The sequence below is a fragment of the Lepidochelys kempii genome, chromosome 1, assembly GCF_965140265.1.
Source record: "Lepidochelys kempii isolate rLepKem1 chromosome 1, rLepKem1.hap2, whole genome shotgun sequence".
Taxonomy (NCBI): domain Eukaryota; kingdom Metazoa; phylum Chordata; order Testudines; family Cheloniidae; genus Lepidochelys; species Lepidochelys kempii.
The window spans coordinates 215136485-215161762 of NC_133256.1; the positions used below are offsets into that span (position 1 = coordinate 215136485).

General features: G+C 48.8%; 1 protein-coding gene across 1 annotated transcript in view; it reads left to right on the plus strand.

Annotated features, from left to right (window-relative positions):
• The window catches only part of LOC140898857 (scavenger receptor cysteine-rich type 1 protein M130-like), a 54180-nt gene that overhangs the window by 24520 nt on the left and 4382 nt on the right, over nucleotides 1–25278 (plus strand). The window contains exons 3-14 of the mRNA XM_073313383.1: nucleotides 5328–5642; nucleotides 5883–6197; nucleotides 11517–11834; nucleotides 11914–12228; nucleotides 15295–15604; nucleotides 16178–16245; nucleotides 16321–16634; nucleotides 17087–17111; nucleotides 17537–17572; nucleotides 17942–18079; nucleotides 20601–20696; nucleotides 24187–24270. Coding sequence (XP_073169484.1) covers nucleotides 5328–5642; nucleotides 5883–6197; nucleotides 11517–11834; nucleotides 11914–12228; nucleotides 15295–15604; nucleotides 16178–16245; nucleotides 16321–16634; nucleotides 17087–17111; nucleotides 17537–17572; nucleotides 17942–18079; nucleotides 20601–20696; nucleotides 24187–24270 — 2334 coding nt within the window. The remainder of the gene's footprint in view (nucleotides 1–5327; nucleotides 5643–5882; nucleotides 6198–11516; nucleotides 11835–11913; nucleotides 12229–15294; nucleotides 15605–16177; nucleotides 16246–16320; nucleotides 16635–17086; nucleotides 17112–17536; nucleotides 17573–17941; nucleotides 18080–20600; nucleotides 20697–24186; nucleotides 24271–25278) is intronic.

Sequence of the window (25278 nt, forward strand, 5' to 3'; positions counted from 1 at the left end):
CTCTGCCACAGAGATCCTATGTGATGCTTGGCAAGCCTCTGAAACCAAATATTTCACAGGTGGTCATTAATTGTGTGTTCCTCATTTTAGGGGTGGCCCCTTGTAACCGTGGGGGTCTGGTTGCAGAAGTGCTGAGCATATGCTGCTGTAAACTGAAGTCAGTAGGTCAGGGGTGCGCAAACTACGGCCCATGGGCCGGATCCGGCCCCTCAGGGCTTTGGATCCGGCCCATGGGATTGCCCCCCATGGTGCCACAGGCCCCGCAGAAGCAGCCAGCACCACGTCCCTGGGACCCCGGGCCGGGGGGTGGTGGGTGGGCAGAGGGCTCTGTGTGTTGCCCTTGCCTCCAGGCACCGCTCCCCAACGCTCCCATTGGCCAGGAACGGGGAACCGCAGCCAATGGGAGCTTCGGGGGAGGTACCTGGGGGCGTGGCAAGGGCAGCGCATGGAGCCCTGTGCACCCCCTCCCCCAGGGGCCGTGCAGGGATGTGGTTCCGGCCACTTCCCAGAGCGGCGCGGCGTGGGGCCAGGGCAGACAGGCAGGGAGCCTTCCCTGGCCCCGGTGCGTGCCGCTGCCACCCCGGAGCTGCTTTAGGTAAGCGGCGCCAGGCCGGAGCCCGATCCCCTCCTGCACTCCGCCCCCGAACTCCCTGCCTGCACCTCGCACCCCTCCTGCACCCCAACCCCCTTCCCTGAGCCCCCTCATACACCCGCACCCCTCCTCTGCCCCAATCCCTTGCCCTGAGCCCCTTCCTGCACACCGCACCCCCTCCCACACTCCATACTCCCTCCCGCACCCCAACCCCCTGCCCCAGCCCTGCATACAATTTCCCCACCCAGAGGTGGCTCTCGGCCCAAAAGGTTTGCCCACCCCTGCAGTAGGTGTTCTGCTCTGAACATACTAAGTGCTGTATAATGCTAAGGAATCTGAAAAATCAGGACCTGGGTGTCTCAAGTTGGGCACCCCAAATCAGTTGACACTTTTGATCATTTTGGCCATAGTGTCTCTGGGCTTCAGTTCCCCATGTGTAAAATGGAGATAACAACACTTCCCTGCCTCCCAGGGGTGTTGTGAAGAGAAATTCTTTAATGTTTGTGAAGCTCTCAGCTACCATAGGAATGAGCACCACAGAAAAGCCTGTGAGGAAATGAACAATTCTGTTTTAGGAGTTCAGTTTGGATGACGTGCAGTACATAAGGGCTGGGGCCACACATTGCACAATGAGTATAAAAAGAACGATTGACCATCCACCCATTCAGTCAGCACCACGTGTCCTGTGCAACGAGTGAGGCAGGGGTCCTGGGGCAAAAATAGCATTTGATCGTGTAATTAAAGACAGTATCACAATGGAAATACAAAAGGGGCTAATTAAGGTTACAGAGGACAGCACGCATCTGGCATTCTGAATGTTTGAGTGCTTGACTTCCTTTTAGATACATAGCTTTATAGATTTTAAGGGCAGAAGGAAGCATTAGATCATATAGTCTGGCCTCCTGGGTAACAGGCTACAGAATTTAATCCAGTTACTCCTGAACTGAACCCAATAATTTTTGTTTGGCTAAAGCACATCTTTCAGAAAGGCATCCAGTCTTCATCTAAATACTTCAGGAGTGAATAATCTTCTGCTTCCCTTTTTAGTTTGTTCCAATGGTTAATTGTCCTCGCTATGGAAAATGTATGGCTTACTTCTAATATGAATTTCTCTGGCTTTAACTTCCAGCCATTTGTTCTTGTTTTGCCTTTCTCCACTAGAATAAGGAGGCCTCTACATACCAGTGTTTTGTCCCTGCGCAAGTACTTCTACACTAAAGTACTTATACAGTATAATCACATCATCTCTTGGTCTTCTTTATTAAAAATAAACAGACGGAGCTCCTGGAATCTCTCACTACAAGGCGTATTTTCAAGCCCTTAAATCATCTTTGTGGCTCTTCTCTGCACCCTTTCCATTTTTTTTTAACATCCTTCTTAAAATGTGGACAACACACTGGATGCGGTATCGGTCTCACCATACTGTATACAGAGGTAAAATCATGTCCTTGGTCAGAAATTATCCAACAAAATAGAGCTTCATTGGAAAATGCTGGTTTGTTGAACTGGACATTTCCCATGAAAGTGAGTCGGGTGCAATGAACTTTCTCTAGACCACAGGCAGGGTTGTGGCAGAAACCTGCATGGTTAAGTGCCAGCTGGCTTGGGGAGCTCCAGCCAGCCCTGTCATGCAGACTGCCTTGGGGCCAGGTATTCCAGTCTTCTCAGGTCAGCTGCTCTGGGATAGCTGCACCATGTAGACTGCCCCAAGACCAGAGACCCTGGTCTTCTATCGTCTGCAGCTCCAGGGCAACCCTGCCATGGAGAAGGGAGTCCCGGCTTTAACCAGGGCTCAGCTCCCAGCTCCACAGCAGGGAATTTAGAAATCCTGGGATGGGATCCTGATTCCCAGGGTCTGCGGCTCTGGGGCAGCCCTGCGTTGCAGACTACACCAGACTGGGGACCCCAGAGCTTTGAGACTCCCAGGCCAGCTGCCTATTTGGTACACCAGCTGGCCCAGGAGTCTGGAAGCCCAGGGGTCCCCAGTCCAAGGCAGTCTGCAATGCAAGAGAAATTGACATATTTGTTTTTCTCTTAGCACTGGTGAAACTGACAAGAATGTCAGTGTCACTCAGCATCTGCTGGTGTCCCTGGGAGCAAATTTCATGTCCGACACACCATGTGTTGGTTTTTCCAGAAGAAATTTTGGAGGGGATTTCTGGTTCACAGGAAGTTTTGAAATAGCAAAATTTCCTGTGAGCTGGAAATCCTGCATTTCAGCCAGCTCTTCTCACTGCTCCTCTGCTTAAACCTCCAAGGATCACCGTAGCCTTTTCACAGCATCACCCTGGGACCTCTAGTTCCATTGCTTGTCCACTACGACCCCTGCGAAGACCATGGGAAATATCTGTATGTTTACATATATTATGTGTACCTCTGTTTCTTTTATTGCTGATTTGCCATTTCCTACCAGGGTTCAAAGAGTAACTCCTTGCTTGGATCTCCCCACATGTCCCAGCAAGGCAGACAATGGCTGCAGAGAACCCAGTCACTGGTACTTAACTGACAATACGGGTGTCAAGGCCTTTGAACTTTTGCCTCTGACCAAGCTGGGCACAACCCCCCTAGCTTGGGAGAGGGGAGGGGCCCTTCAAGTGGGAAAGTTAAACAAAGAGCTTGGGAACTATGAAAAGGAGAGCCCTGATGAACAGAGAGGGAGAGGCAGGGTCTGCAAGGAGATTGAAACCCAGTCCCCAGAAGCAGGGGTACCTGGGATAGGTTGGGCCAGCCCAGGTTTTGAGGGAAATGCTGAGGATTAGGTAAGACATATGCCCGTTGGCCTTTAGTTGCCTTAACACTTTTCTCTCTGGTCACTGTGTTCCTATGGATACATAAATAATATCACTCTCCTGGGCCTGGAACTATTCAATATTTTCATTAAAGATTTGGATGATGGAGTAGAAAATAAACTCATAAGATGTGTGGATGACACAAACCTGGGAGGGGTCACAAGCTCTTTGGATGAGAGTATTAGAATTCATAATGACCTTGATACATTGGAGAATTGGTTTGAAATCAGTAAATTAAAATTCAGTAAAGACAAGTACAAAGTACTAGACTTAGGAAGGAAAAATCAAAAGCAAAAAATCCAAAATGGGGAATAACTGACTAAGCAGCAGTTCTGCAGAAAATGTTCTGGGGTTATACTGGATCACAGACTGAAATGGGTGATGCTGTTTTGAAAACAGGAAATGTCATTCTGCATTTTATTAACAGAATTGTCATATGTAAGACAGAGGAGGTAATTGTCCTGCTGTACTCAGCACTGGTGAGGCCTCCGCTGCAGCAGTGTGTCCAGTTTTGGGCTCTCTCTCTACAATGGGTAGGTAGGACAAGAAGTAATCCACTTAGATTGCAGCAAGGGAGAGTCAGGTCAGATATTAGGAAAAACTTTCAAACTATAAGGATAGTTAAGTACTGGAACAAGGTACCAAGGGAGGTTGTGGAATCCCCGTTGTGACATTGCACTCCATATGTTTTATGGAAATATGCTTATGAGTGTGAATATGATGTAACTGGAATATGTTTTATGCAAAAGGTCTCATGTAATGTATCATAACAAAAGTTATAACCTACTGAATATATTCCTCCTATTTGTATGTATGTATCATTCTTGTATCTGAAGCTAGACATACGAAGTATGACTCTGAGGTCCGATTGTAATAATGCAAAGTGTGGGCCATTTATGGTGGTTTAGAATCTTGATGGCTCCGATTGACTGGGACAATTGGTTGTAGATTGTTTATTTACCTGCAAGCCTTCCTGTGTACGTGTGGGCCAGCCTGTGGGTAATGAACAATGAGGTCTCATATGACATCCATCTTAAATCTGGTACTGCTGCTGAGCAGTTTTTGGTTGAAGTCTGCAGCTTTTGGGGTGTGGACCAGATCTGGGTCTGTGTTGCAGCAGGCTAGCATGTCTGGCTCAACAAGGCAGGGTTCTGGAGTCCCAAGCTGGCGGGGAAAATGGGCTCAGAGGTAATTTCAGAATGTGAGGTGACTGTCCCAAGGGGGTGTCTGTGACCGAACCCGTCACACACATCATTGGTGACTTTTAAGAACAAGTTAGACAAACATCTATCAGGGATGGACTAGGTATACAAAACCTGTCTTGGTGTGAGGGGATGGACTAGATGACTTTGTGAGGTTCCTTCCATTCCTACATTTCTATTTATTCCAAGATTTTATAAGATATTCAGGCCTGATGATTTTTTAAAAAAGTTTATCCCTACTAGATACTGTTTAACATCCTCCTTAGTTACCAACAGACTGCAGAGTGGTTCACCCTCTTCACATACTTTGAATACACATCCTGCTTCTATTCAAAACTGGAAATGTTTATTAAACACTTCTGTCTTATTTGCATCATTATAAACTATTTTACCATCTCCATTTGTAATGGGCTACACCTTTGTTAGGATTTGTTTGTTTGTCTTTACTCCTAATATACTGAAAAAAAGGGTCATTATTGTTCCTAGCCCTGCCAACTGTGGAGTTTTCCCTGATAGCTTTAGCATCCCTTATTGATTTTCTACATCTCAGAACTTCCAATGTATATCGATTGCTATTAAATTCCCCTCTCTCCATTTGCTGTACTTTGTTTTTTTAAAAATGTCTAATTGCCGCCTGCACTGTCCCACTGCACCAGGACGGGCTTTTGGCCAAAGTTCTAAGGCAGTGGAACACCTAACTCCCTAAGGCCCCTTTGTAATTTTCATCCTTCATTGGCTTTCTAGGACACCTTGAGCTCCAGCTGGTTGGAGGGAACAGTGCCTGCTCAGGACGTGTGGAAGTAAGACATGGAGACACCTGGGCTACAATCTGTGATGCACACTTTGATCTCAAAGCTGCCAGTGTTATCTGTAATGGACTAGAGTGTGGAACAGCTCTATCTATCCCAGGAAGAGCTCATTTCCGAGAAGGACATGGACCAATCTGGACTGAGGAATTCCAGTGTGTAGGGAATGAGTCACACCTCATGTACTGTCCCAGGATATCACACGGAAGTCATACGTGCTCACATGCAAATGATGCAAGTGTCATATGCTCACGTAAGAATTTGGCACAATGTCTCTAAAATCCCAGTGGTGTGTATTCTAGAATAGGGTGCAGCAAAAAAAATGATCTCACTCTGTAGGGAGCTGGGATAACAAAGCTGCTATCAGCTTCCAGTAAAACCTAAACTCAATGTAATGGGAATGGGTTCAATCCCCCCAACTTTCCTTTCCTTTATTATTTAATATAAAATATCTTAAATGCTCCCTCTCTAAAACCTTCTCCCTTCTCCCCAGGGCTCACAGGGTTCCGGCTGGTGAATGGCAGCACAGCGTGCTCAGGGAGGGTGGAGATCCAGGTTCTTGGTGCCTGGGGAACCCTCTGTGACTCACGCTGGGATTTACCAGACGCCAACGTTCTCTGTCGTCAGCTCGACTGCGGATTCGCTGTATCAGCCCCAGGAGGAGGGTATTTTGGGAAGGGAACTGGCTCTGTCTGGACAGACACATTTCACTGCAAAGGGACTGAAACCCATTTGGGCCATTGCCCTGTTACTGCCCTGGGGGCCTCTCCGGGCTCACACGACAATGATGCCGGTGTGATTTGCTCAGGTAAGTGCAAGAGAGATGCTGGATTAAGGACACCTGCCCCTCAGTGTGTGATGCTGCCCCAGAGCAGGGGAACCTCAGGACACAGCAAGGGGAGGGGGAGCTAGATCCTAAAGCACAGAAAATAACAGTAAATGTATTAAAGATAACATTTAAGTCAATAATATCATCACAAAAGAACAGTTGTGACTGGGGAAAGCCCTGGATTCTCCAGTAAAAACATCAGCAACTCTGTCCTCACGCAGGGCAGCGGAGCAGGGGCAGCACTTTGTCCTTTGGGTTACATCAATGTCACCGATTCATTGTCCCCAGCCTTCTCCAATAGTAATTAGAGGGGGAGCTGGTGGTGACTCCCAATATGGAGCTTGCTTCACACTTTCTATGATAAAATATTCTCTGCACCTTCTTGAGAAGCTCTCGCACCTTCCTTGATGGCTGGAGCCTTTGCAATTTGGGAAGGGGTCAGTGCTGGGGCCAGGGAGGTGCCTTCTCCTCCTGCAGTGAGATTCCTTCCAGGTTTGGCTGAATTATAAACTGCTGAAAATCAGCATTTCCCTTCTCTCACGTGAGTTCCTGGGGGTATTTTTGGTAGCCCACCACAGAGAAAGTAGTGCTTTCACTCACTGAGGTTTTTTTTACTTTTTTCACACTTTTCCAATTGAAAAAACTCCAAAGATTTTTTCCCCTGCTTTCTTACTTTCTTACACATTTTTACCTTTTTCTAACTTTTTACAGTGGAAGAAAAGATGAGCAGGGGATTGGACTAGATGACCTCCTCAGGTCTCTTCCAGTCCTAATATTCTGATTGTGTGAAAAAATAGAAAGGGGGTGGAAGTGGCAAACCTGTACATCCAAAACCTGGAATGGAAAATGGAATGTTTCATTTACCAAAAGTTGAAATGAATCAATATTTTAGTTAGAGTCCAAACAAAATTTTTCATTTCATTTCCACATCCCAGTATCTCAGATCTGTTTAAAAATTGAAATACTGCACTCAAAATACTTCACAGGAAAAATTTTCAGTTGTTGACCCTCTCTAATATTTAGCTTTTATAAAAATAAATAAACAGCATTATTTAGTTCATTTAGTCAAAGCCAAAGGCACAAGAATTAGAAAATACCAGAATTAAGGTTATCTATGTAATGTTAATTCAGTCCCCCACCCTCCCTTCTGCATATACATTATGATACAGTCTAATTGCATCAACATATTCTATTATTCTCACCTCCCCCAGCTCCTGCCTCCTTCAGTGCACAGGGAGGGTGGTGCTCAGGGAATGGAGGAGCTGTAGAATATTTCTTTTTATCCTCCTCATTCAACCTGTGACCCAGGGCCTTATTCACTCTACAGACCGTACAAATACTGCACTGAATACAGAATTATTAATTTCTTCATTGGCTTTTCTATTGTGCTCATTACAGTAGTGTGAGAATGCACCACAAACATTAATGAATTTGTCTTCATAACACCCCAGGAGATAGCAGACTCTTATGAGGTCCATTTCAAAAGTGACTTAGGCACTTAGAAGCCCAAGAATAACATTTTCAAAAGGCCTAAGTGACTTAGAGACTTAAATCCTATTTTCTCTAGTAACATAGGAGCCCAAGTTTCAGAGTAACAGCCGTGTTAGTCTGTATTCGCAAAAAGAAAAGGAGGACTTGTGGCACCTTAGAGACTAACCAATTTATTAGAGCATGAGCTTTCGTGAGCTACAGCTCACTTCCTCAGATGCATATCGTGGAAACTGCAGCAGGCTTTATATATACACAGAGAATATGAAACAATACCTATTCCCACCCCACTGTCCTGCTGGTAATAGCTTATCTAAAGTGATTTCCAGCACAAATCCAGGTTTTCTCACCCTCCACCCCCCCACACAAATTCACTCTCCTGCTGGTGATAGCCCAAGAACCATATAGACTTCTCCCTCTTGCTGCTTAAGTCACTTCTGAAAATGGCACTTAAGCTCCTACATCATTTAGCTGCTTTTGAAAATTGTGCTTACAACGATTAAAGCCCAAATTCCCAACTCACGACTTATTTGGGGTGATTGGGCAGCAACCTGAGACCCTCAGGGCCTGATTCTCCAGAGTACTCACCATTTCTGCAGAGTTTTATGTATTCAGAGTACTCTCCAGACATTAATAAAGCCTCACCAAACTCCAGGGAAGTAGGTGGGGAAGTATTATTATTAGCTCCTGTGACAGGTTGGATCACAGAAACCCCTTGGGGGCTGCCACCTGATGTGCCAAGACTACTTCTGCCCCTGCTTTCCCTGCCAGCTTAGGACTCCAGCACCCTGTCTAGCTGAGCCAGACATGCCAGTCTGCTCTAGCACAGACCCAGGGTCTGAAGCACGTGCCCCAAAGCTGCAGACTTAACTGAAAGCCATTAAGAAGTGTTCCCGTCTTTAACACTCAGATGCCCAACTCCCAATGGGGTCCAAACCACAAATAAATCTGTTTTACCTTGTATAAAGCTTATACAGGGTAAACTCATAAATTGTCCGCCCCCTATAACACTCAGAGAGGGATATGCACAGCTGTTTACCCCCCCCCCCCGGTATTAATACATACTCTGGGTTAATTAATAAGTAAAATGTGATTTTATTAAATACAGAAAGTAGGATTTAAGTGGTTCCAAGTAGTATCAGACAGAACAAAGTGAATTACCAAGTAAAATACAATAAAACACGCAAATCTAAGCCGAATCCAGATAAAATCTCACCCTCAGAGATGTTTTAATAAGTTTCTTTCACAGACTGGATGCTTACCTAGTCTGGGCACAATCTTTTCCCTGGTACATCCCTTGTTCCAGCTCAGGTGATAGCGAGGGGATTTCTCATGATGGCTGCCCAGTTTGTTCTGTTCCACTCACTTATATATCTTTTGCATAAGGTGGGAATCCTTTGTCCCTCTCTGGGTTCCCACCCCTCCTTTTCAATGGAAAAGCACCAGGTTAAAGATGGATTCGAGTTCAGGTGCCAAGATCACATGTCACTGTAAGACTTCATTACCTGCTTGCCAGTATACAGGAAGATTTAGAAGTAAAACAGAGCCATCTACAGTCGATTGTCCTGGTTAATGGGAGCCATTAAGATTTCAAACCACCATGAATGGCCCACACTGTGCATAACTACAATAGGACCTCAGAGTTATATTTCATATTTCTAGTTTCAGATACATGAGTGATACATTTGTACAAATAGGATGACCACACTAAGTAGATTATAATCTTTGTAATGATACCTTACAAAAGACCTTTTGCATGAAGCATATTTCAGTTACATTATATTCACACTCATCAGCATACTTTCACAAAAGCATACAGAGTGCAATGTCACAGCTCCATTTTACAAACGGTAAAACGGAGAGAGAAAAGCCAAGTGACTTGCCCAAGGCAGTGAGTCAGCAGCGGAGACAGGATAAAACTCAGTGTTTTGACTTGCAGCCCTGTGCTCATTCCACCCGACCTCGCTGCCTGACTGCAGAAGAGCGGAGCAGCCACATCTTGTCTTGAGCCTAGCGGCAGTTGTGAATACTCAATACTTCTGCAAATCAGACCCCATAAAAACTGGCTTCAGAGACCTGCTCAGCATCACCTGTGAAGTCTGCAGCAGAGGCAGGAACAGAACTGAGCTTGGCAGGCACCCAAAGCTGAGGCTGCCCGGGGCACACAGGCTGCGGGGCGTGCCTAGGGTAACCAGATAGGAAATGTGAAAAATTGGACACGTGGTGGGAAGTAATAGGCACCTATATGAGAAAAAGCCCCAAATATCAGGACTGTCTCTAGAAAATCAACACATCTGGTCACCTAGAGGTGCCTTTTCTGCAAAGAGGGGTCCCACTAGGGCTCGAGTTCTACTCACCCTTCCAGACCCTGGCTCAGTGTCCGTCAGCCCAGCCACGTCCCTTTCCTGCCGGTGCCGGGAGCTGCTGCCCCGGTCTCCAGCCCCAGCACTAGCCCCACGCAGACCTGCCCTCAGGAGGCACACCCCACGCGGGGCTAGTGCTGCGGTCAGAGACCAGGGAAGCAGCGCACGGCGCCAACAGGAGAAAGATGCGGCCAGACTGACGGACACCGAGCTGGTGGTGGGAGTCCCAGCCTGTGGATTCGGGGAGCTCCGGCCCTGATTTGGGTGGGTCTGGATACTAACCGGGTGGACCACGGCCCACCCGTGGCTACCCCTGCACTACATTAGCTGCATGCAGGCAGTCTCCTGGTCCAGTCTCTGGGCGAACTCCTGGCTCCATTGAAGTCAAAGGAGGTTTTACCATTGCCGTCAGTGGGGCCAGGATTTCACTCTTAGCCTTGAAATGTTATTTGGCTACTGAGATCCTTGAGCTGGTTGGATCCAGTGCGCACACACTGCACCCGTCAGGTCGCCATACTAGTACATACTGTACCCGGCACAGCCAGTGGGTGTGCCCTGCACTGACTCTGCTGTTGTCTTTTAACATGGTCAGTCTCTCCTGGCTGCACCTGGGTCTGAACTCGGGGAGTAATTCCTAGTTTACCACCTTGCTGTAGGACTCTCTGATTCTGGGACACACACAAATACCGAGATTCACATCCCAAGGGAGTCACAATATTCATGAAGAGAGCATGTCTCCTTCTCTGACCCACACACAACGTACTTAGTGTGGTGTGAATTGATCAGCTGGAATCTCACGTTGGACTCAGAGATGACACCACACTTCAGGGGACAGCTCCAGTCAGAACCACCAGTGCCAGGAACTATCTAACACTAGGAGCTCCTGCACTGGATCCACGTGAACCAAGAAAGTTGCTACTGAACAGATATCAGAGGGAACTAAGGGAATTTACCAAAAATAACCTGTTCCTGGCCACCATGAACACTGCTCTTCCATTGGCCAAACTCCCTCAAGGCAAACTTGCCTAAATCATTCACAACCCACCCACTCAGTGCTTGTGCAGACACCATTCACTGGCTTCCAGGCATTTAAGCCTGGATAAAGTGACTACAAACCTCAGCAGCCATTCCACCACCACACACAGAGACTATTTTCCCAATCAGTAATCGGCAGGAATTCCCTTGCTCACTCATTTAGAGAGTCCGTTGGCAAGCCCTTGTGTCAAGCTCAGAGTTTTACAATCCTCATAGCACCTTCCACTTATAGATTCATAGGAATAAGTGTCTTCTGACAGAGGTTGTTCCCTTTAACTCTGTGACACACTCTGATCACTGGCTTCTGCCTTCTTATTGAGAAACAGTCCATAATTTCATGCACACTCTGTATTATTTCTAGTGTATAACAGAGCGTGTTCTTCATTGTGTTTCCCATCTCTCCTGAGCCCAGGTCACTCTGAATCACTCAGACTTCTGAATGGAGAGAGCCGGTGCGATGGGAGAGTGGAGATTTCCCTCCGTGGTGTGTGGGGCAGAGTGCTGGATGACCAGTGGGACATGAATGATGCCAGCGTGGTGTGCAGGGAGCTCCAGTGCGGAGTCGCTGAAAAAGCTTATACCCCCCCTAAGTCTGAGCAAGGAACGGGTGCTGTGGGGCTGAGAAGGGTCCACTGTGCAGGAAATGAGACTCGTCTGACTCTCTGTGACAACTCCACATCTGAGACAGCCCAGACAAGAATTGCTGAGGACATCGGTGTCATTTGCTCAGGTGATTCATTTCCAAATCTCACAAACATTTTCTGTTTAGTTCGAAAATACATATTAACAGCTGCAATCTATCCCTGCAGGGAGCCGGCGGATCAGACTAGTGAATGGGACAGGTCGCTGTGCCGGGAGAGTGGAGATTTATTACAATGGCCGCTGGGGGACGGTCTGTGATGATTCCTGGGATCTATCAGACTCCGACGTCGTTTGCAAACAACTGGGATGTGGACGTGCCATCAATGCAACTGTCTCTGCTCATTATGGGCAAGGATCCGGGCAGATCTGGCTGGATGATGTGAACTGCGCTGGGAACGAATCCAGTCTCTGGGTGTGTCCTTCCAGGGGCTGGGGCCAACATAACTGCAGACACGAAGAGGACGCGGGAGTTCTCTGCTCAGGTCTGTTCTGGGAATGCTCTCGTGAGCTGTGTTACCGGGCAATGTAATGGAGGGTGCAGATGTTTAAGGAGATTGCTGAGAATGACACTCTCCCTGACTGTCTCTGCCTCCCTTTCCTTTGTGTAACTACCTACCAGGGTCACCATTAGAAAGTCCTCAGCTCTCACCCAGCAGTACTGGAGATATTGCAAGATTTCCTAATGTTAGAATGCTGCATCTCAGGTATCTAAAGGAGATTGTATCACAGAAAGCAATGACTGAAAAGGATGTAGGATCCTAGTGGAGAAATAACAGAACATGACTCCCAGTGCCGTGTATGGCAAAACGGGGCTAATGCAAACCTTGGATGTATAAACAGGGGAGTAGTGAGGAGCGGTGAGGACTAGATTTTACTGTTGTATATGGCACTGGTGAGACAAATGCTGGAATACTGTGTCCAGTTCTGATGTCCACAAAAATTTGAGATGGAGCAGAGAAGTGCCACAAAAGTGATCTGAGGGCTTGAAGAAAAGCTTTACGGTGAGAGATTTAAGATGCTGAATCTGTTTAGCTTATCAAAATGATCAAGAGGCAACTTGATTACAGGGCATAAGTCCTGTCACAAGGAAAACATACCACTTACTAAAGAAAAGGAGTACTTGTGGCACCTTAGAGACTAACCAATTTATTTGAGCATGAGCTTTCGTGAGCTACAGCTCACTTCACCGATGAAGTGAGCTGTAGCTCACGAAAGCTTATGCTCTAATAAATTGGTTAGTCTCTAAGGTGCCACAAGTACTCCTTTTCTTTTTGCGAATACAGACTAACACGGCTGTTACTCTGAAACACTTCCTAAAGGGCTCTTTAATATAATGCAGAAAGGCAGAACAAGAGTCGATGGCTGGAAGCTGAAACCAGACAAATTCACCTCAGAAATAAGGCCCGGGTTTTTAACAGGGTGGGTGATGAACCATCGCTACAAACTACCAGGGAATGGTGCATTCTGCATCTCTTGAAGTCTTCCTGTCTAGACTGGATGCCTTTCTAGAAGCTATGCTTACATCAAACTCAAGTTATTAGGCTCTATGCAGCTGTTTTACAGACAGTCAAATTATTTGATCTCATGATCCCTGTCACACTTTGTGAAGTGGCTCACGGCACTGAGTGCCCACCTCAGGGCAGATGGTGAGAAACAGGGCAGTACTCCAAACTGCTGGTGTGTTCTATAAGTAGATTTCACCAAGCTAGGAACAGATGTGAACTCCTGGACCATTGTTCCCTCTACTTTTTAAATCCATGTGTGGAATGAATTTTTTTCTGTGCACCAGCCTAGAGGTGATGTGTGGTGGGGTTGGGGCTGAGGGGTTCAGCATGTGGGAGGCAGCTCAGGGCTGGGGCAGAGGGTGGCGGTGCACAGGGTGAGGGCTCTGGCTGGAAGTGCGGGCTCTGGGGTGGGGCTGGGGATGAGGGGTTTGGGGTTGTGAGGGGGCTCAGGGCTGGGGCAGAAGGTTGGAGTGTGGGGGCTGAGGGCTCTGGCTAGGGGTGAGGGCTCTGGGGTGGGCCTGGGGATGAGGGGCTCAGGGTGCAGGAGGGGGCTCAGGGCTGGGGCAGAGAGTTGGAGTACAGGGGGGAGTGAGGGCTCCACTGGGGACGGGGCTATGGGGTGGGGACATGGATGAAGGGTTTGGGGTGCAGGCTGCCCTGGGGCTGCAGTCGGGAGCAAGAACTCCCCCCAGCCCTCTCCTGCTGCAGCAGCCTGAGGCCAGGGGAGAGGCGCCTCTTTCCCTCCTGCAGCAGCTCCAGGGGACAGGCGCCTCTCCAGTCCAGGCCCGGGTGGCTGTGTGCCCTTGATAGCCTGCGGTGCGGACACATGGCTGTGCAGCTGAGAGGAAACTTAGCCCTGGATCACTAAATCTATCTCACCATGGAGTCACAGACAATCCCCATAGACTCTCCAATCTGTCTTGTCACCCAGATGAACTGGGCTTAGTGATAATTGGTCACTTACACCAAAAATCACACCACATTCAGGTTTCTTTCAATCCCAAGAGACCAGTCACCTACTCAGATCAGCTGGTACCTTAGATCTTACACCAGAGACGATGCCTGTCGCCAATCCTGTAATAAACTATAGACAGGTTTATTCACTGGGAAAAAGAACTAAAATGGCTATTTACAAGGTTAAAGCAAGCAATCACCTACACACAAATGAGACACCATTTACACCAGAGTAGTGACAGAGTTGTAGTGATCTGTCAATTCCAAATGTCCTTCAGCGCTGACCCAGGGGTAACCCCGTGGGATCTCGGACTTCAGTTTGGTGTCTCTAGCCCTGTCACAGTTCAAAAAACCAAAAGGATGAAAAATTGTCACATTGACTATTTTTATTTCCCTCTTCCAGCTTTCAAAGCGATGGGACCAGGCCATCTGCAGGTACTGCGCCCTGGGGGGAATAAGGCCATTAACCAATCCTTTATATTGTGATGATCCTTGATGGTCCTTCTGATTTTGATAGTCTTTGGGGATGGAGAGGGGGGGATGATTCCTGTGCCTGAGTTCACAAGTTCAGAGCCAACATTTTCAGTTATAAAGCAACATTTACATTTTTTTTTTGTAGCATGGACCACTGAGATTACAAGTGAGATTAATGCCTGCAGCAACTAACCACCATTTCATAGAGTCGAAGCACAAAATACATTCTTACAAGACTAATACCTGTTTTGAGCAAAACTAACAAATAAGTGACCTGGCCTGGTCTCCAGCTACGAGATTGTCAGTTCTCAGCTAATGCCTGCAGCCTGGGCAAGAGCTGGCATCTGGCCTGCCAATATCTCAATCCTCTCTGGCCTCTATCAATTAAAATCTGTATGTAGCTGCTGGTAAATGATGGCCTTCCGGAGATACCCACTGTATTTCTAGGGGGCCTGTGGTGTCGAAAAGAGTCTCTGATTCTTTGAATGCTTCTGAGACTTGCTCCTGCAGAATGATGCACAGGATTGTTAGAAATTGCTGGGATTTCACTCTTCACACCCCATTTCATTTGAGAATCAGATGATTTAAATTCCCCTTTTGTGAATTTCCTTCTAGAGTTCACAGATCTGAGGCTGGTGAGCGACAGTAACTGTGCTGGGCGGCTGGAGGTTTTCTACAATGGGACGTGGGGCAGTGTTTGCTCCAATCAGATGTCTGGAGTCACCCCAGCAATTGTCTGCAAACAGCTGAACTGTGGAGACGGAGGGCAGATTGCAAGAGACTTTGAATATGGACCAGGTTCTGGTCCCACGTGGCTGGACCACGTTGCATGCAGTGAGCAGCACAGCTCCCTCTGGCAGTGCCCATCAGAGCCCTGGGATCCAAAGTCATGTGATAACCGAGCAGAAGAGACCCATATTTCTTGCACTGGTAATTCTGAAACTACCTGCATGCGCGTGTACAAACACACATGTACGCGATGTGTTTAATTAATTGAAGGGTTATGATAGATCTTTTGTTTGTGTTCACATCTCAGTGGAGGTAGATTTAAATTCTCAACACAAGATACAAACATATTTTCACAGTCTTTTATAGGAATAACCATTTGTCTGATTAACAACAAACATGGAAGTTAATCAATTAATTTTAAAAGAGACCGGTGTTAGACACTGCGATAAAGTAGTCTGAAAGCCGAGAAAAGCCTCTCCCTAGAGACCGTCATGAGGCAGCTCTGTGGTTATTAATCCTTTTGGGATGAACAATCAGAGATGGGCCCAGGCTGTGCAGTTTGGCTCAGAACTGGAATCCCCCACAAGTCTGGGTGCATGTCGGCCTGTGTGTCTGAGTAACAGCTGAATAGCAAATTAATTAGGTATTGAATGACCCAGAGTTCACATTTCAGTTCAGACGGTGCTGAAATTAGGGGTTTAAAATACAGATAAATTCTCCTCCCACATCACACACACAACCCAGTGCATTCACCTCTGCACTTTCTCTCCACTGGAAAAAAAACAAAACCAACTCAGACCCTGTTTGCCGAATGCCCGAACTCTGCAAGCTGCACAGGTATCTCTGCTTCTCTCTGTCTCCCTCTTGGTCCCTAAGTTGTCCCAGTAACATGTGAGGTTTCTGCATTTCTAGACCAGGACAAGTTACGTGTCGCGGTAGGAGAGCACAGATGCTCGGGGAGAGTGGAGGTTTGGTACCGTGGCTTCTGGGGAACAGTTTGTGATGACTCCTGGGACATGGCGGATGCTAATGTTTTGTGTAAACAACTGGGCTGTGGCTCTCCTGTACCAGTCCCAGGCGAGGCTGCATTTGGCGAGGGGACTGGTCCCATCTGGGTGGAGACGTTGAATTGCAGAGGGACAGAGTCATCTCTCTGGGACTGTCCTGCCAGGCCCTGGGGTGAGAGCAACTGTGGTCATAAGGACAGGTTTCAGAGTAGCAGCCATGTTAGTCTGTATTCGCAAAAAGAAAAGGAGTACTGGGACCCTGTGGAAAAGCCCTGGTATTTAGCTCCCTTGCTGGGTCCCAAGGCCGGATGGGTGGGGAGGTGGACAGGCTCCCACTCCTGACCCCAACATATATGTCTGTGTGGAGTTTCCTGCGGTCAGGCCCCTGGGACCCCCAGTGGAAGCGGAAGGTGATGGTCAATGGGGAGACATTACTGGGGTGGCGAGACCCTGGGACAGAGACAACTGTTGTCAGGCCCCTGGTGGTGCAGCCTCAGAAGCTGAGGGTCTGTGTGAGCTGGATGAGGGTCCCAGGGAAGAAGCCCCTCACCCTGCCTATGGCCCAGATCCCTGTGCAGACCCAGGAGGGGTGGAGCTGGCTGGTCGTTGGGGTTCTCCAGGATACCAGCTGTGAGAGCCACAAGTACTCCTTTTCTTTTTGTGGTCATAAGGAAGATGCTGCCGTGAATTGCTCAGGTGAGTGACAGGAGATGTTTCTGCTACATGCTGTAATTTTCAGGGAGGAGAATGGATCACCCCTGCCCCCCGCCTTTTGTCCCACACCAGGCCCTCCCATCTCCTGTGTGCTGGAGCATCCTGGATGTTGTGTGTTGGATCCTTTCTCATGTCAGATTGGCTCAGACATCAGCCCACAAGCACCCTGCATCCATCACAGGCCCCACTGTGCTGGTTTGTTACTAAAGTCCTCATTTCTGCACAGAGCACAAGGAACGTGGGCCCTAAATCACTATCAAACAGGCCCTTTGCTGCTGTGAAGGAGTCTGTGATGGTGACAGCTGCACAGTGCCCCCAGGGACTCTCAGAGTGAGATTCCCCCAGGGAACAAACACGTCACCTCCCCCTTGCTCCAGACTCCAACTCTCCTCCCTTTCCCTTTGCAGGTCTGACAGAGAGGACAGATTCTCTGAGTACCCCAGGTAAAGCATCTCCCTCCTCCCATCAAGGGTTAAATTTCCCTGGGGCTGGGTCACAGAGGAGGAGCTGCAAGCTGCAGCCTGAGGGAAGGAGCTCCTTTCCATGGCCTGTGACATCTGAGGGCGAATAACACCTGGGTGGGAGCTGCAGGCCCTGCTGAGCAGGAGGATTCCTGTCTGTTGGCTCCAGCTGACAGGGCAGGGCCAATGATTTAAAGAGCAGCCTGTGAGCTGCCCCCATGGTACACAGACTCTGTCCCAGCCCATTATCCTGCTGTCCTGGGCTGTGCAATGAGTGACTGGGGAGCTCCCTGGGGCCCCCCTGACTCTCACAGGCTAATCTCTCCCTGTTGCATGTTCATTTCCATCCAGCTCCCCTACGCCGTCCTGCGACCGACATTGGGAGAGTCACAGTACCCGTGGTCGTCTGCATTATCCTGGGGGCCCTGCTCTGCCTGGTCTTAATCATCCTGGGGGCGCAGGTGCAAAGTGCCAGGGCACAGCTCAGAGGTGGGTCCTGACTGTGTCACTGTGTGAAATGCCTCTGCAATAGCAGGGGAGCTGCAATGTGTCAGGGTGAGGGACGATACCAGGCTGGGTGGGGTGGCCGAGAGTGCCTAACTCTTCTCTCATTTATTATTTCATTAACTGTCTGGCAGTGGAACTCCCTAGCCATCAAATCTGGAGATGATACTAGCTAGGAAGGGTCACAGTTTCAGGGAAGCTGCACCTGTATCCCCCCACCTTCCGGTGATCCATTCCAGGAGTGCCCAGTCATGCCTCGGGCCTCCAGACCTCACCTGTCTCTGGGTAGAACCCCCCATCTCACCTCCTACTGACCAGGAGGCTTTAAGGCTGCACAGCCCCCTGCCTTCCACTGTGATACCCCCAGCAAACCAGTCTGCTTACAGGCCAGCCCCATGCTGTGCGTTCTCCCCAGGGCCTGTGAGCAGTGTATTGCCAGCAATCCCAAGTCACCACCCAGCTCTCTCTCAGCAGACTGCACCTTGTTAGTAGGATAAAAGCCTCGCAGAGAAAACATAAAAAGAAAAGGAGGACTTATGGCACCTTAGAGACTAACAAATTTATTTGAGCATAAGCTTTCTTGGGCTACAGCTCACTTCATCAGATACATGCAGTGGAAAATACAGTGAGGAGATTTTATATACACAGAGAACATGAAACAATGGGTGTTACCATACAGCAATGTAACAAGAGTGATCAGGTAAGAGTGATCTCCTGTTACCAGCAGGAGAGTGGGGGTTGGGGAACCTTTTGTCGTGATAATCAAGGTGGGCCAGGGGAAGTTTTTGTAGTGATAATCAAGGTGGGCCATTTCCACTAACTGCTTGATTATCACTACAAAAGGTCCCGACCCCCATCCCTGTCGTCCCCCCCCCCCCCCCAACCCTCCCTCCTGCTGGTAATAGCTCACCTTACCTGATCACTCTCTTTACAGTGTGTTTACCTTTCTGGAGTTGTTTTCAATCTCAGTGATCTATCTTAATCACCCTTCACCTCCCCCGGTCCCTCGCCCCCCCCCGAGACTGTTTTTCCTTCCCGGAGGAGCTGTGGAAATCCTCCCAGGTGCAGTAGAACACAATCATACACAAACCATTCACAAATTTACTAGAGTGGTTCCCAAAGATCCTGTGTGGGGCTGCAATATCTGTCACAGAGAGGGGTTCTGAATATCAGTGTGGTGAGACATCACGGAATGGGACCAAGAGAAATTGGACATCTTGTCAGGGGGAAAAAAGGTGTATAAAAATCGAGTTGTGGTAAATAGTTGCGAAGAGAGAGATCCAGTAGAAAGGACAATCTTAGGAAGGAGAAATGCTGGAAAGGAGTATTATACTATGTTGTACTCATAGGTGGCATTTAGAGGATTTTTTATCTATAAAACACAGAACAACATTAGCTACCAGCTGCTTGGAAAGAGGGAAGGGAATGAGATTGCCATCAACATACATGTAACATTGACAAATTTGCTGCAAGACAGTGATTCAAATCAGATCTCATGCTCCAGGGCTTCAGCCAGTCACCCGCAGGGGTCAGGAAGGAATTTGGGGAAGCCCCTATATTTGTTTTTCGTCTTGTTTTGTTTTGTTTCTTTTCCACATGCTCAGGGTCAAACCAATCGCCAGTTTTGGGGTCAGGAAGGAATTTTGCCACAGATCAGACTGGCAAAAAGGGACCTTGGGAGATTTTTATCTTCCTCTAAAGCATGGAGCCTGCCAGGATTATCTAAGCATCTCTCACCTCGTCAGTTCCCTGCCATTGTAGGGACCTTGGGCATCGGTGGTACCTTAGTCTCCAGGGTTGTCCCTATGGGGGTGCAGGGCCTGGGGCGGAAGTGACAAATCTGTCACTTTCGGGACCAACCCGTCAATTCCGGGACCGACTGCCCCAGCCAATCAGTCTGCCCTTGGGGGCCTCCAAAGCACGGGGTCTGGAGAGGTTACCCCAATTCGCTGTACCTAAGGGATGGCTCTGTTAGTCCCTCGTGTTTTCTACCTGTGGCACACAAGAGTTTATTCCCCTAAAGAAAGAAATGCTTTAGTCTAAGTGCATCTTTGGGCTCAAACCTAGGGGTATCTGGGTGAATTGCAGTGGCCTGTGTTATACAAGAGGTCAGACTAGATGTTCTAATGGTCCTGTCTGGCCTTAAAGTCGATGAAAAAAAAAAAGGTTATCATCATTTTGCAGATAAGTGTAAACACCAGTGTGGGGGAAGAATTATTTAAGCTGCTCCAAAGGGGAATAACCAGGAATAATGGGATGAGATTGAAAAGGGAACAGTTAAGATGAATGAGAGGAAGCTTTCTGACAGTGGTCTAGCCCTGGGAACCATCGTCAAAGGGATGCTGTGGAGAGGGACATTGTCCCTGTCACCTGGCTCATTTAAATCTAGCCTGGACACAGCAGTGGGAATGTGCTGTAGGGTTCAGGGGAGAGGGGTTGAATGAGCCACAGTGTTTCCCATTTCTGGTTTCTCTGACCCTGTGCAAACCCTGCCCTTTGTTTTCAGGCTCCAGAAGACCCTTGGATCCCTTCCCTGAGGCCGTGTACGAGGAGATTGATTATAACCTGATGAGAGAGAAGCAGGAGATGTTCAGTCGCTCAGGTCCGTGGGTCTCACTCTTAACAGGCAGCAGCTATCTAATGCCCTGTCCATCTGAGGCCCTGACCCAGAGTTAAATCACTGCAGCGTCAGCCCTGTGAGCTTGTCGCTGGAGCTGGGCACAAGTCTCCATTGCAAAATGTTTTGGTGAAAAATGCAGATTCAGAGACAGCGAAACATTTCACAAATTCCTGTCAATTTCACCCAATTGTTCCAAATACACACAGAACGATTCATTTCAATTCAACACTTTCTAAAGAAAACATTTTGGGTTTTTTCAATTTGATGTTACTTTTCCATCAGACATTTCCTTTAATTTTATCTGTCTGTCTATCTATCTATCTAAACCCCACATATCCAAAAGAACATCAAATGGTTTCATTCAACATAACACCTTTTTTTTAAACTTTTGCACTTGCCAAAATTTTAAAAAAGTCATTTTTGGCTCAACCCAAAACATTTTTATTGTATTATTATTATTGTTATTTTTACAATTGCCAAAGAACCAAAACATCTGTTTTTTGCCAAGCTCTAGCATCTGAGGTGAGACCAGCAGCTACTCATGTAGACTAACGTTGCCAGGAGTCCAGTTTTTAACCAGAATCCCCAGTGAAAAAGTGACCCTGGCGGCTCCAGTCAGCATTGCTGTCTGGGCTGTTAAAAGTCCAGTCGGTGGCACAGTGGGGCTAAGGCAGGCTCCCTGTCAAGATTCCTTCCCAACTCTGAACTCTAGGGTACAGATGTGGGGACCTGCATGAAAACCTCCTAAGCTTACTTTTATCAGCTTAGGTTAACACTTCCCCAAGGTACAAATTAATTTTATCCTTTGCCCTTGGAATATCCACTGCCACCACCAAACTCTAACTGGGTTTACTGGGAAACGTAGTTTGGACATGTCTTTCCCCAAAAAATCCTCCCAACCCTTGCACCCCACTTCCTGGGGAAGGTTTGGTAAAAATCCTCACCAATTTGCATAGGTGACCACAGACCCAAACCCTTGGATCTTAGAACAATGAAAAAGCATTCAGTTTTCTTACAAGAAGACTTTTAATAGAAGTAAAGGAATCACCTCTGTAAAATCAGGATGGTAGACACCTTACAGGGTAATTAGATTCAAAACATAGAGAATCCCTCTAGGCAAAACCCTAAGTTACAAAAAAGACACACAGACAGGGATAGTCATTCTATTCAGCAGAGTTCTTTTCTCAGCCATTTAAAGAAATCATAATCTGACACATACCTAGCTAGATTACTTACTAAAAGTTCTAAGACTCCATTCCTGTTCTGTCCCTGGCAAAAGCAGCATACAGACAGACCCAGACCCTTTGTTTCTCTCCCTCCTCCCAGCTTTTGAAAGTATCTTGTCTCCTCATGGGTCATTTTGGTCAGGTGCCAGCGAGGTTACCTTTAGCTTCTTAACCCTTTACAGGTGAGAGGATTTTTCCTCTGGCCAGGAGGGATTTTAAAGGGGTTTTCCCTTCCCTTTATATTTATGACAATCCCTATCTGCCCTGGCTCCATGCAGCTCCCAGAAGTGTCTGGCATGTCCCTGCGGCCCCTAGGCACAGGGGCACCCATGGAAGCTCCGCACGCTGCCCCTGCCTCAAGCGCCAGCTCCATTGCTCCCATTGGCTGAGAACCAGCCGGATCCCACACCCCGAATCCCCTGTTCCAGTTCGGAACCCCGCTCCCACACCCTCACTCCCTCCCCGACCCTGCACCCTCCACCCGCACCCCAACCCCCTGCCCAGGCTCTGAGCCGCCTCCCGCACCCAAACTCCCTCCTGGAACCTGCACCCTGCACCCCCTCCTGAACCTCAACCCCCTGCCCCAGCCCTGATCATCCTCCTGCATCCCAAACCCCTCATCCCTGGCCCCACCCCAGAGCCCACACCCCCAGCCAGAGCGTGCACCCCTTCCCACAACCCACCCCCCTGCTCCAGCACTGAGCCCAATCCTGCACTCCAAACCCCTTGGCCCCACCCCAAGCCCGCACTCCCAGCTGGAGCCCTCACTACCTCCCATACCCCAACCCCCTCCCACAGGTCAGAACCCCTTCCCACATCCGAACACCCGCCCACATCCAAATTCCCTCCCAGAGCCCGCACCCTGATCCCCCTCCTGCACCCCAACCCCCTTTCCAAGCCCTGAGCCCCCTCCCACACCCAAAATCCTTCCCAGAGCCCACACCCCAAATCCCCTCCCACACCCCAACCCCTGCCCCAGCCCTGAGCCCTCTCCCAGAGGCCGAACCCTGCACCCCCCTGCACCCCAACCCCCTACCCCAGCCCAGAGCCCCCTCCTGTACCTCAAACCTCTCACCCCCCACCCTACCCCAGAGCCCCTCCCACACCCCAACCCCTGCCCCAGCCCTGAGCCCCCTCCTGTACCTCAAACCTCTCATCCCCCACCCTACCCCAGAGCCCCTCCCACATCCTGAAATCCTCATTTCTGACCCCACCCCAAAGCCCACACCCCCAGCTGGAGCCCTCACCCCCTCCCGCACCCCGACCCCCTGCCGCAGCCCAGTGAAAGTGAGTTGAAGGTGGGGAAGAGTGAACGAGAGAAGGAGTGGGGCTTGAGTGAGTGGGGGGCAGGGCCTCAGAAAAGGGGAAGACCGGGGCAGGGCTGGAAAGGGGCGGAAGAAAGGTGTTTTGTTTTGGCTTCCTTCCTACCATGCTCTACGAGCCGCAATTGTAGGGACAGTTAATGTCACCATGCCCGTCCTGCAGTCTTGGAGTGTAACCAGTGAAGGGTCAGGAAAGTGACTGTCTGAGGCCAGGCTAAACTATCATTTGAAAATTGCTTCGGAGCTTTGCGGCAGGGGATGTTCTGTGTCCCCCTCCCACCACAGCCACTGGTCTGCTGGGTGGGATCCTTCCTGACCCCAGAGCAGAGAAATCAGCCCAGGAGAGCCTCATGGCTTTGAGTCCCGGCCCTTTTATCCTTTGTGCCCTTTTGTCTCCATGTCTGATGGGAACATCCTGCCCCAGGGCTCTGCTGTGGTGGGGCTCTGGGAACATGCTCAGGGCATCTCCCAGCACCACTGCCAAGATAATGAGAGTGAATCACAGACTCTGCTCTGGGCCTGTCTTGGCCTAATCTGGAAACACCATGGAGAGCTGATCAACTGATTCATGGGGGAGGTGGATATTTACCGTTAAGCAGGAGGAGTCCCCTCTGTGGCTGAGGTGGCCAGGACCATTGTGGAACTTCCCTGGACCAGCAGCCAGACATGTGGCCTTCGCTCACCCCAGGATATTTCAGGTCAGATTGTAGAATCCCGTCAGTCACATTTACCCCAGAAACATGGAGATTTCTCTTGGGAACGCTGTGTCAGCCTCTCACCGCTCAGAATCGCTGTGATTCAGCATCTTCTCTGGAAGGAGGAATAGACTGAGACTGTAAATCTCACTCCAGGCCCCGGATGTGTTCCCTGTCCCTCAGTTCTGCTGTTCTCACTGTGATAAATTTCTGGTTCTCGTCTCTCCAGGCTCCTATTCAGATGACTCAGTGACGAAGCTGCAGTATTACACTGGGGACAGCGAGGGGGAAAATGATCCCGGATCAGAACAAGGTAATGAGGAGTAGACTTAGGCTGAGATACCCAAATCTGGGCAGAGAACAGAATTTCTATGACGCTTGCTGCAGTCGCAGCCATTTCCCCCCCACAGTTCCCATTTTACACAGTCAGGTCTAATCCCATTGAACAGGATTTCTGTCAGAATCTCAGGATGGAAACATGTGACCATCTCCTGAGCACAGATCCCTCTGAGTGGCTCCCAGTGACCTCCCCAGGTGAGGAGCTGGAAGAGATGGGGTCTTTTCTTGGGTGTCAGGCATCAGGGCCCAGCAGGGTTCATCTTACACCCATGAAAGAGAGGGGAAGATTGTCCTGTGTTGTTATTACAGATGGGCTCAGACAAACTCACTGATCCGAACCCACCAGAACTTTGTGGGAGGGGGGATTTGCAGATTCTGACCCAGCTTCGGATCTCAGTTTTGCAGCTGGCACCTGTCACTATATCAAGCTGAAGTAAAACCCTAGTTGTGAACTTCCTGGCTGGGCCCATCTCTAATTATAAATGGAGCGGCATTTCTACCCCAGCTGCTTTCAAGGGAGTCCATGAATTTGGGCCCTTTGGGAGTTTAGCCTGTGGCTGGGAGAGGAGACACTGAGCAAATGAGCTAATCCCTGAGAAGCTGGAGCACTGCCAAGCTGAGCCCTGGGCTGCCTGAGAGGCTAGTGGAGAGCAGGAGCTCGCAAAGGATCAGGCCAGTCCCCTCCTAGCAGGAGATTTAATTCCCATGCATAAATGCTGACTTTTGGTTTTCCCGGTGGGTGCTTCCAAAGAGGCATGTGTTGGGGGGCGGATGGTGGGAGGGAGCACTCAGCCAGTTTTTGGGGGAGGCTCTTTTCAGCATGTTTAGACACTTCTTTCATAGTCTAGTTATTGAATGTGTCTAGCATTGGTATCTTTACTATTTTAATAATGTTATGAACATTCAGTTGTTATGAACTACATAATTTCTTTAGCATGAATTACAGTATAGTAAAATCATTGCAATCACCTACAAGCTGTCT